The sequence below is a fragment of the Corythoichthys intestinalis genome, chromosome 22 (assembly GCF_030265065.1).
Source record: "Corythoichthys intestinalis isolate RoL2023-P3 chromosome 22, ASM3026506v1, whole genome shotgun sequence".
Lineage (NCBI taxonomy): Eukaryota > Metazoa > Chordata > Actinopteri > Syngnathiformes > Syngnathidae > Corythoichthys > Corythoichthys intestinalis.
The window spans coordinates 26670374-26683142 of record NC_080416.1 but is presented as its reverse complement, the minus strand read 5'-3'; the positions used below and the strand labels follow the sequence as shown (position 1 = coordinate 26683142).

Genomic DNA, 12769 nt, shown 5'->3' with positions numbered 1-12769 from the left:
AAACAGTTTTCTTTGCATTTCAGTAGTTTTGACCCCCCGCCCCAAAAATAAAATAAAATAAAATTTTTGGCTCCGCGGCAACCTTCACATTGGGGAGTTCCGGCAAGAAATTCTAACCACTTTCACCCCTGGTTACATGAAAGATGAAGGAATTGAGACTTGATCCCTGCAGGACACCATCACGACTAAAGTATCGCCTGGTGTACAACTGAGTGTGTCATTTTGTATGAGCGTGTGTCCCGTCACAGGTGCCAAGTTGGCGAGGTCAAAGTTCACAACCGAAAGAAAGGCCTTAGTGGTTTTTGGCATTCTTCTGATCTCAGCGCTTGTAGCCCTTCGTTGGCTCGGTGAGTGGTTTTGTTTTCAGCACTTTTATATTATACGATATTATCCAACGTGATTGTTTTTCGCAGCGCACCAAATTGTTCAGCTCAAGAGGAACCACCAACAGCTGTTGTCTGATAACGAAGAGTTGAAAAACAGTTGGCCTGCCACACAAGGTCTTTGCATTTCATTTTCGCATCATCATGTTAGCTTTTTTTTTTTTTTTAGCTAACTACAGCTCACACACAAAAACATTGTCTTGTATTCAAAGAGAGTATCCGCTGGAGGATTACCTGGGAACTCGAAGGAGAAAGCTGCTACTATTTCTCAGAATCCTTTTTAACTTGGGAGCGCAGCCGAGAATTTTGCCAGCATCAAACCGCTGACCTGGTGAAGATTGACACTCTGAAGGAGCAGGTACAATGACCGCCCGGCCCACACTTTCACACGAAATATTTTGACACACTTCAATTCAGTTGAAGCATTGAAAGATTACACTTTTCATAACGCCTGCAGTGTCGTGGGAGTTAAAACACCCACTCGAAGTCTAATTTTTCAATTTTGTTTTACTTGTCCCATTTGAAAGATTGGCCCTGCAAAATGATAGAATTAAGTGGAAGTTGTGGATGTTTATATTGTGATGTTTAACCCTTTCATACACAAATTATGACCTTTTTTTTTAATCATACAGGGACCTCATTTAACTAATTTCTGCCATCGATGGTGCTAGACGTCCAATCCATTTTGACTGGGGGTTGAGTGAACGAACATTCATCTAACACCGTCAATGGCACTGAGAAATGAGCATTCACTACCAGTCCACCTGGTTTAAATGAATTGGACATTGTATTTGTTTTGATGCATTTTTTTTCCCTTATTGTTTTTAGTCATTGACATTCTATTCATTTAGAGCGGACATGTCCAAAGTCTGGCCCGGGGGCCAAATGTGGCCCGTGGTCAAATTTCATCTGGCCCCCAGCCTCTGTCATAAAATCAATAACGTCTGGCCCGCACACAGACTTAATAAATTGGTCAGCAGTACGGCTACCAGCATATGAGGTAGCTTACACACTAAATGCTGCTCCTCATTTACCCACTAAAAAGCAACATTACTCTAAGCAACATTACCCCGTGGGTCATTTACCCACTAAAAAGCAACATTACTCTAAGCATCATTATCCCGTGTGACCTTTTACTCCCAATTTTCTAAAATGGAGACAATCAACAACAACAAAAGTTAACTGTGAAGGCCGACGCTTCAAGGATAGGTGGAAATTGGACTATTTCTTCACTAAAATACGCAACAACTGTGTCTGCCTCATTTGCAAAGAAACAGTCGCTGTTTTTAAAGAGTTCAATGTATGGCGATTTTACCAAACAAGACACGCTGACATGTACGACAAGATTACAGGGAAGATACGTAGCGAGAAATTGAAGCAACTTGAAGCTAGTTTAATTTTACAACTGCGGTATTTCATAAGAGCCCGAGAGTCGAAAGAGACCACCACAAAGGCTAGTTGCGAGATTGTTGAAATTATTAATTAAAAAAAATAAATAAAGCAAATGTGACACACATAATGGCTCGCTAAAATTTGCTTAAATATATTGTTCAAAATAAAGGACGTCAGCCAATGTCGGCACCACACATGTTTACAACACCAAATCTGGCCCCCTTTGCAAAAAGTTTGGACACCCCTGATTTAGAGCTTTAATAAATTAAAAAAAATACAACAATGTTGAATAATTTGAAAAGGTTGTACACCAATTAATAAATAATAATAAAAATGTTTTTTAGATGGTAGCTTTGCATGTAACCATCAATAATTGTTCATACTTTTAATAGTTTTTTTAAATGACCAAAAACAGCCACTTATCTTATCGAGGGTTAAAGGTCTTAAGTGTAAAAAAGAGGGGGATTCAAATGACCAAAAATAGTTTATTCAAATAAATAAAATACTATGATATAAAGAAAGAAAACGAGTAGTATTTCAAACTTGTTTACAAAACTAATATAAATGTATTGAAATTAGAGACACTAATCCCTTATAGTTTATCTCTACAAGCAATATTTATATATGAAAATAAGAAAATAATTTTCTTTTTTTAATTATCTTCTGTTCCATTGTATTTTTTTCTTGTACCTGAAAAATTACTCAACGTATGAAAAACTGAACAAATGAAAACTAGTACATTCACTGAAAAAAAAAATTACATGATACTACTAAATTAGGAGAAATTGTGATCGTAGCTTTGCTGTGATGCTTGGTATATCGGCTCGCTTTTTGTCGACTGGGGAATTTCAAGATTGTTTCCTGTCGATTTCGGCCAAAAAGTACATTTTGGGCAAAAACCATAAGCGGGTATTGAGGGGAGGCAAGCCGGGCTGTGCCCCATCTGATGGTCTAAAAATTTCATTTCCCCTAATTGACTTTCCTGTACAGTGATATATCTACTTACGAACGTCCCTACTTTCAGAATTTTCAGGGTGACACGCCTAAACGTGAAAATAATGCCTCTTGTTACAGAAGTTTCTGGATATGAAAGGCTTCAAAAAAACAGTATGGCTAGTACTTGCAGCTCCAAGAGTTTACTTGATGTAACATACTTATAGCTGCTCTGCCATTGGCTATTGCCTAGCATTCCTGGCATCCAATCGGCTAAAAGGGACCTCTACAGTATGTGTATGTGTGTATCCCAGCGTCCTCTTCATTTGCCCCTTGTGTTCCGACAGCTTTAAAAGAGTGTATTAACTACTATTCTTTTTTTTTTTTTTACATCATGCACAACTCTGATTTTATGTTTATTGTGCAATAATCTAATTTCAACATGTATTTGTTGCATTTTTATGCATTATAAAAGATTGATGTATGAGTTTTGGGGTTCTCGGAATGGATTAGGGCATTTACATGGAAAACGCATCTCTGCTTACAGGATTTTCAAGTTACGAAACTACTTCTAGAACCAATTAATTTAGTAAGTAGAGGTACCACTGTACAGTATAATAATAAAAAATAAAGACTTAGCCGGTAAAATGTCTGAAAAAGTTGATTTTGCCTTGAGTTAAGGCGGATGCCTTATAAACTGAGCTACCCAGCCGATATACAGGCAGGGCCGGGGTTGGACACATTTTCAGCCTGGGAGTTTCATGCCACAGACCGGCCCACATTATATCATGGCCGACCGTATTGAAATATTGTAATTGTAATCGTGCTGTCAATTGATTAAAAATTTTCATCGTGATTAATCGCATGCTGTCAATAGTAAACTTGCGATTGGTGGCATTTTTTTTAATCTTTTAATTTTTAAATACAGTATGCCTATTAGCACAGACGTTGACCAATGTGCTTACCTTACCTCAAATTTAAGCCTCATCAGAATAAAGAAAAGAGTACTGGTTGCCAGGGGTTTGGATATTAATGGCTATATTTTGAGTTACTTTGAGGGGAAAATAAATTTATTATATAAGCTACACACAGACTACTTTTCATTGTGTCAAAGTGTCATTTTGTCAGTGTTGTCCCATGTAAAGATATACTTGAATATCAGCAGAAATGTGAAATGTGTACTCACTTTTGTGATACACTGTACTTGACATTCAAAATTTCCGGGAAGTACTGTATATACTTTAATGTAATTTATCATTGGCTATCAGGGATTTCCTCTTATTTATGACATAAAATTCCCCAAAAATGAAATCTGAAAGATAAAATGACTGTCCTCGCCAAAACGGCTGTCTCCCAAAGCACTTTGCAGTTCAAACATCTGTGCATTTCAGGAGAATTTGCCCCCATCAATCAACCTCAGAGTGCCAAGCTTTGTGTTAAAATTCCAAAGTTATGTTTTGCTTGAGAGCGTGGATTTCACCGCAATCCTTAGTGAACTTTGGACGGCCGTGACACAGGTGCAATGTGCCTGCAGCCTTCATAGTGGACGTTTTAGTATTGCTCTAAAACAATGAAATTCTTTAATTCTAGCCGTTCATTCAGAGTTTACTGCATCGGTGCATTGCAGTAATAAATGACAAGAGTGCCACATTATGGTCTAAAAAAGACAAAGTTACGTTTCACTGGCCAAGGGGATTTCACCCCGAGCTTCCGTATGCTTTTGCCCGACTGTAGGGCGTCCTTGGCGGCCACGACAGCTGCCCAACACGCCGGTAGGTTCATCACTGTACTTTCATCCAAACATGCTCGAAAACAACCATAATGGGTCGCCCCAAGCAGCCAGACGGGTTCACGCTTTCTCTAGGTGCCTAATTTTGGCCATTAAAACCCAAAAATTAAGTTTTACCAGGATCAAGTCAAGAGGATGATACTCTCTCCCAGAGCTGGCGGCATTGGGAGTGCGTCGCGGGGTCTTGAATTTCAAACTACGGGATACTGGAAGGGTCATAATTTATCGCATAAAGGGGGGTTGCGTTAATGCCGTTATTAACGAGTTTACCTGACAGCTTCATTAAAAAATGGATATTACGACCGGCCCAAACGTCAGGCCGGCCCACCGGGAAGTGTACCGATCCTCCCGATTAGCCACTCCGGGCCTGAGTACAGGCCAAAAATTTTGACACACCTCATTCAATGCAACACAAATGAAGGTTCCGACCCCATTGACAAAGCAAGAAATTCCACTTATCAACCCTGAAAAGGTATACCTGTGAAATCAAAAACCATTTTAGGTGACTCCCTCTTGAAGCTCATCAAGAGAATGGCAAGAGTGTGCAAAAAAGTAATCAGAGCAAAGGGTGGCTACTAGAATCTTACACGTTTTTTTATTGCTGACACTGCGTTTCAGGGTCATCGACATGCCCCCCCCCTAATTGTCAAACTCCGCCTATGGCAAAAACTGCATACAATTTTTGTGCCCCTTAGTGCCCTGAAATTTTTTATGTGAAAAATTAAGTAATTTTGACAAAATCTACGACAAGTATCGTTTTGAATTTTTTTGGGGTGTCAAACGACAGAGAGCCCGTCTAGCATGAGAATTCCGGTCGTTTTGGTGAATAAAATGAAGGTTGTTGTGTTGGTAGATCAAACGGTTTTAGTGGGGCAGCGCGCTGAAGAAACGCCACTGAAAAAAAAAAGGAATATTATACATAGTAGCGTTTCCATTAGATGCAAAATTACCATCAATAGCCCCTTTCACACACTCAGAAACACCGGGAATATTGCGGGATTGTACCGTGCGGCAGTTGTATGTGAAAAAAAATTCCCGGGTCGACTGACACGGAGATTACGCGGACATTATCATCGGTATCCTGTCCGGGACTTTCCTGGGAAGCGGTGTGCGTGAAAGCAGGTGTTAAATTCCCAGTTCACAGCACGATGGCTGATGAGGTAAATATCATGGCGGGCTGGTCGCCACTTCCTCTACTATTCTACTTTCGCTACTGCGGAAAAAAGGTTGTACTTCAAAGCATAAAAAAAACAGAGGGATGCGTTCAATGGTTTATTAAATACATATTTGCTACTACTACCAAGATCTGCACCTGCGGTGGCTCCCCCCGGGCCCGCGCTCGAGGCTTCCATGTGCGCCGTGGCCGCCCTCCTACTCGGTGAGGTCTGAAGCGAGGGGAGAGGGCGAGCCTCTCGCCGCCGCTGAGCCGCAAACAAAAATACACGCGATCGCTGGCTGAAAAGGAGGATTTACACAATGCGTCCGTGACAGTAGAACCGAGGAAGAAAATCCATCGCCCATCTTTGGAAATGTGCGTTTTATTTTATTCCCGATGTTAGGGTCCGCTACTGCGGAAACAAGGTTGTACTTCAAAACAGAAAACAAAGGAGGGATGCGTTCAATGATTTAATAAATACAAAAATACACACGATCAATCACTGAAAAGGGGGAATTACACAATGCGTCGATGACAGTAGAACCGAGGAAGAGAGTCCATCACCCATCTTTGGAAATTTGTGTTTTATTTTATTCCCGATTTTAGGGTCCGCAAGTGCGGAAACAAGGTTATACTTCAAAGCATAAAACAACGGAGGGATGCGTTCAATGGTTTAATACAGTGCCTTGCAAAAGTATTCGGCCCCCTTGAATCTTGCAACCTTTCGCCACATTTCAGGCTTCAGACATAAAGATATGAAATTTAATTTTTTTTTTAATTATTTTAATTAATCAGTCGTACACTGCACAAATATGGCCTTTATGGAAGAGTGGCAAGAAAGCCATTTCTCAAGATATCCATAAAAAGTCTCGTTTAAAGTTTGCCACAAGCCACCTGGGAGACACACCAAACATGTGGAAGAAGGTGCTCTGGTCAGATGAAACCAAAATTGAACTTTTTGGCCACAATGCAAAACGATATGTTTGGCGTAAAAGCAATACAGCTCATCACCCTGAACACACCATCCCCACTGTCAAACATGGTGGTGGCAGCATCATGGTTTGGGCCTGCTTTTCTTCAGCAGGGACAGGGAAGATGGTTAAAATTGACGAGAAGATGGATGCAGCCAAATACAGCAACATTCTGGAAGAAAACCTGTTGGTATCTGCACAACACCTGAGACTGGGACGGAGATTTATCTTCCAACAGGACAATGATCCAAAACATAAAGCCAAATCTACAATGGAATGGTTCAAAAATAAACGTATCCAGGTGTTAGAATGGCCAAGTCAAAGTCCAGACCTGAATCCAATGGAGAATCTGTGGAAAGAGCTGAAGACTGCTGTTCACAAACACTCTCCATCCAACCTCACTGAGCTCGAGCTGTTTTGCAAGGAAGAATGGGCAAGAATGTCAGTCTCTCGATGTGCAAAACTGATAGAAACATACCCCAAGCGACTTGCAGCTGTAATTGGAGCAAAAGGTGGCGCTACTATTAACGCAAGGGGGCCGAATAATATTGCACGCCCCACTTTTCAGTTTTTTGTTAAAAAAGTTTAAATTATCCAATAAATTTTGTTCCACTTCACGATTGTGTCCCACTTGTTGTTGATTCTTGACAAAAAATTAAAATTTTATATCTTTATGTTTGAAGCCTGAAATGTGGCGAAAGGTTGCAAGGTTCAAGGGGGCCGAATAATTTTGCAAGGCACTGTAAATACAAAAATACACGCGATCGATCACTGAAAAGGGGGAATTACACAATGCGTCCATGACAGTAGAACCGAGGAAGAGAGTCCATCGCCCATCTTTGGAAATTTGTGTTTTATTTTATTCCCGATTTTAGGGTCCGTTACTGCGGAAACAAGGTTGTACTTTAAAGTAGAAAACAACGGAGGGACGCAATGGTTTGTTAAATACACGCGATCGATTGCAAAAAAAATGGAATTACATGATGCATCCGTGACAGTAGGTCGATGGGGATCAATAAAATAGACCCTACTCACATGACGTCACAACCACGCCTCCGCGCCATGTTGTCCGTCTATTTGTCGTGTATATGCAGTACCGCTACGTAAATTCCTCCTATTATGGCGTGTTTTTCTGCTCGTTAACATGAATAATCAAAATGGTGAAGGCGTGTGTGGCGGTTGGTTGCAATAACAGAGAAGATAGACGGAGAAACTTGAAGTTCTACCGTATTCCGAGAGACCCGGAGAGGAGAGCGAGATGGACTGCTGCAATTCGACGAGAAAATTGGGCTCCAAACGATTACCACGGATTATGTAATAGTCATTTTATACCTGGTAAGATGCATTTAATATATATTTAGAGGGTTTTGGGCTGACAACCACAATTAAGATTATTGCGAGGCTAATCGCCGACAACATACAGTTTCAAATTCAAGATGCTTATTTCTTCCACCATCATTACATTTTGAATAATATTTAGCTGGTACCAAGTAAAAGAAGCTGGCCTCGTCTACGGATCATCAGTTAAACAGGTGTGTCCAAACCTTTTGCAAAGGGGGCCAGATTTGGTGTGGTAAAAATGCGGGGGGCTACCTTGGCTGATTTACATAGAACAATATATTTAAACAAATGTTAGCAAGCCCTTCTGTGTGTCACATTTGCTTTATTATTTTTTTAAATTCATAATTTCAACAGTCTCGTCTTTGTGGCGTTCTCTTTCGACACTCGGGCTCTTGCGAAACTGCGGTCAAGCCACCCTCCACTCGTTAAAACGAAGTCAAGCTAGCCGCCCCTCATTTTGTACATGTCAGCGTGTCTTGTTATTATCGCGTCACATCGAACTCTTTGAAAACAGCGACTGTCTCTTTGCAAATGAGGCAGACATGAGGCGTGTTTTATTGAAGAAATAGTCCAATATCCACCTATCCTTGAAGCGTCGGCCATCGCAGTCAACTTTTTTTTTTTTTTTTTTGGATTGTCGCCATTTTAGAAATCACACAGGATAATGTTGCTTAGAGTGCTGCTCTTAATGTTTTTCAAAGTTTCGTGAGAATAGGCCGAGTTTCTGTGGAAAAGATAGTTGTAGATATCAGGGTAGCAGATGTCAGGCAGAGAGGGCGAAGACAGCGGGTTGAAAAATATCGATTAATGCATCAAATATGGATTTGGCGAATGGATAGACTGATTGCCTGGCTCTGCCAGACTATTCTCCCTGTATTTTTCAAACACTGAGAGTATAGTCTGGAAACCATCCCATTAACGGCCTCTCGAGCAGGTACAAAATCAGTCGACAAATCAGATTTGTTTATTTGCGTGACGTGTTCTTAACGAGCAACGTCACTCTTGTGCATCGAAAGTCGTCTCCACAAAAACACAGATGGTGAACGGCAGAGCCGAGAATATGTTCCAATCCACGGTAATATCCGTTTTAAATGACCAAAAACACATCGAGAAGAGTCATTGACAACAGTCTGTCTCGCCTAGCCATGTTGAATAAACTCCGCTCTCTTCGTATGTTTACTTCCGCGCGCAAGTCTCTCGTCATTCCCTCGTCATTTTACTAACGTCACGTCTGCCTGTCGCTGATTGGTCCAGTCCGCTGTCTGTTTGCTGTGACTTGCTCCGCCCTGGAAATTGTATCCGCGGGAATTGTGGCCAGACTCAATAGCTGGAACAGCGGTGAGTCTGGTGTACCAAGCAATAGACGGAAGTTTTTCCACATAACGCCTTTTATGCAACGCATCCAATGAGTTTACCGCGTCTGAAAGCACTGGGGCTTCCATGAACTGCTCTATAAACTGAACGACTAATTGAAACCATTGAGAATAGGGCTAAACAGAGACGGACAATATGGCGGCCGGATACAGCGACACGTCATTCTGTGACGTCGGTGAGTAGGGTCTATACAAACCTAAGTGGTAGGCAAAGAGTCAATAAGACAACAAAACAAAACCAGCGGAATTCTTCCTTCCACCCTTCTCTTGGATCACCTGGGCTTAAATACAGTCTTGATGAGCGAATTGGCTGCAGTTACGACGTCGGGAACGCTCCCTCAGGAACAAAACACGATTTGACCAACATTGTGACATCCGATGCTGACCAAAAACGACGTAACGTCCGGGTAATAAAATCGCGCCTACAGCCCTCCCCGCACAGAGAGCGCCAGTGGGCAACACGGGACAAGTGTGTGAAAGTGTCCAACGGGCGTCATTCTCGGGACATCTCTACATGCGTGAAAGCAATGACGCGAGTAAATCCCGGGTCACCTTACACGGGAACTTCCCTGGATATGTGTGTGAAAAGGGCTAATTATAGATGGTCGCTTTTGCGCTACATGCAAAGCTACCCTCAATTAAAATAAAATATGATTAAAAATCCCAAAATACCTTGCAATCTAGGAAGAGAGAAAACAGGCATGCTGAAGGAATGAAAGTCTAATGACACCTGTTTATTTTATTCTCTAATTCCATTAGAGATTTTTGCAACTGAGACTGAAAGACATCATGTCCTCCCCATGGGATAAGTTCTGGATCGGCCTGACAGACTCCCAGCAGGAGGATCAATGGCTGTGGGTGGACGGGTCCCGTCTGGATTCAAGGTACTGCTTCTGTGGGTGCTCAACGTGATTCCGAAGATGTCTTCAGGTGTTCTTTTTAAAATATAGTTTGTCATTTGCGTGCGCTCAGCTTCAAATTCTGGGCCCGGGGTGAGCCTAACAATTATCAGCCCGAGGAAGGCGGCGAGGACTGCGTGCGCATCGGTGAGAAGGACAGCTCTACAAACGTCCAAAACTGGTTCGACAAAGTCTGTGCGGTTCCGCACAGGTGGATCTGCGAGAAGGCAGCGCAGAAAGGATTGCCACGTTGCGTTCTCTGAATTTGTCCTCACATAAAGACAGAAAGATGAGCATTCACAGGCAGAATTGGACTTCTATCATTGTCAAATGTAGCGAATGTACCATACAGAAATGAAGTTTCAAGAAGTCAGCAAACTCCTCCTCCCTCCGTTTTGTCACCAAGCACTTTCTGCAAAGTCAGTTAATTTCATACTGAGCTCAGGAAAGCATAATACACAATATACAAGACGAGATGCAAATATTATAACATCAGGTATTTATCAAACTGCACGATATTGCTCTCTCAGCTGACTGCCGGAAGTATGCTATAATTCTTTAAAAATTAGGCATTTTTCTGTCATTTTGTCATCACGGCATTATATACAGTGATTCATCATATTTCTGAAATAAAGTGGAAAAACAGCTATCACTTCTAATTCAATTCAATTCAATTTTATTTGTATAGCCCTCAATCACAACAGAGGTCTCAAAGGACTTTACAGAGGCAATATGATACACGATTAGAAATGAAGCAACAAAGATGAATAGATACAGTTCAAGTCCTGGGTATCCCCTATCCTTAAGACCCTCCATGCCGGCAAGGAAAAACTCCAAAAACTCCAGAGTCAATTGGGAGAAAAATGAGAAACCTTGGGGAGTACCACAGTCAGGAGAGATCCACTCCCAGGACGGATAGACAGGAACCCCAGAACGGCTAATGGGAATTAGCAAGCAAAATTATAGTCCGTAAAAATACAGTGGAGTAAAGGAGCATGAAGAGGTCCCTCTAGTCAGGTGAGACGGGGGTAGCAGCGAGGACGTCTATCCAGCCAGGGGTCCGGACAGTCAGGAGGCTGCAGCTGAAAAATAGCCCCTCCCCAGAGGGGAGGGGGGAAAGGGGACACCGGGTGACTAGTGATGAAGAGACTAGACAACTAGATATTAACATTGGAAAATAGAAATAAAGTAAGACAAGTGGTAGGTAGAGTAAGAAAAGGAGATAGAACTCAGCGGCTGTACTGCCCCCAGCATTATAGCTTCTAGTGCAGCTTAGACTAAACAGTGAGTCTACTCCGACTTCAACTAGCCTAACCATAAGCTTTGTCGAATAGGAACGTTTTTAATCTAATCTTAAATGTGCAGACTGTCTCAGCTTCTTTAATACTAGCTGGAAGCTGATTCCATAAAACAGGGGCTTGGTGGCTAAAGGCTCTAGCTCCGACAGTACTTTTATAAACCCTGGGAACTACCAGTAGACCTGCATTCTGAGATCAGAGTGTTCTGTTGGGGCGGTATGGAACCAGAGCATCGGTGAGATAAGATGGCCCCAACCCATTAATGGTCTTAAATGTAAGAAGGAGTATTTTAAATTTAATTCTAAACTCGACTGGAAGCCAGTGAAGTGCCTGGAGCACAGGGGTGATGTGCTCTCTTCTATTGGTTCCTGTTAAAAGTCTTGCTGCTGCGTTTTGGACTAGCTGAAGACCTTTTAGAGAGCTTTTAGGACAAGCTGCAAGTAGGGAGTTACAGTAATCCAATCTCGATGTAACGAACGCGTGAATTAATTTTTCTGCATCGCTTTTAGATAAAATATTTCTAATTTTGGCAATGTTGCGCAAGTGAAAGAAAGCCGTTCTACAGGTTTGTTTAATGTGTGCTTTAAACGATAAGTCAGGGTCAAATAAAATTCCTAGGTTTTTAACTGTGGCGCTGGAGGCTACACTTACATTGTCCAGAGTGACTATCTGGGCAGATAAAGAGTCTCTAACACTTTTCGGGCCTATTATAAGGACTTCTGTCTTTTCAGGGTTAAGTAGAAGATAGTTAGTGCTCATCCAGGTATTTATATCTCGGACGCAGGCGCTTAGTTTTTCTACTTGCCTGACCTGCTCAGGTTTAATTGATAAATACATTTGTGTGTCGTCAGCGTAACAATGAAAGTTAATGCTATGTTTTCTGATGATATTACCTAGAGGAAGCATATACAGCGTAAACAAGATGGGCCCGAGGACAGATCCTTGCGGCACACCATAACTAACTCTAGAGTACGATGATGATTGCTGGTTTACATTGACAAAGTGGTACCTATTAGATAAATATGATTTAAACTAGCAGAGGGCTGCTCCTCTAATGCCTATGTCACGTTCTAATCTCTGCAATAAGATATTATGGTCGATTGTGTCAAAGGCTGCGCTCAGGTCCAGCAGAACCAGGATCGAGACTAATCCAACGTCAGCGGCAAGTAACAAGTCATTAGTTACTTTAACTAATGCGGTTTCAGTGCTATGATGAGCTCGAAAGCCAGACTGG

At 41.7% G+C, this 12769-nt stretch overlaps 1 protein-coding gene across 1 annotated transcript in view; it reads left to right on the top strand.

Moving 5' to 3' along the window:
- LOC130910387 (C-type mannose receptor 2-like) overlaps nucleotides 1–11996 on the top strand; it is a 32417-nt gene extending 20421 nt beyond the window's left edge. Inside the window, exons 8-12 of the mRNA XM_057827626.1 lie at nucleotides 249–347; nucleotides 414–500; nucleotides 596–741; nucleotides 10098–10222; nucleotides 10311–11996. Of these exons, the coding sequence (XP_057683609.1) occupies nucleotides 249–347; nucleotides 414–500; nucleotides 596–741; nucleotides 10098–10222; nucleotides 10311–10500 (647 nt within the window). The 3' untranslated portion in view covers nucleotides 10501–11996. The remainder of the gene's footprint in view (nucleotides 1–248; nucleotides 348–413; nucleotides 501–595; nucleotides 742–10097; nucleotides 10223–10310) is intronic.
- Nucleotides 11997–12769: the final 773 nt, after the last annotated feature.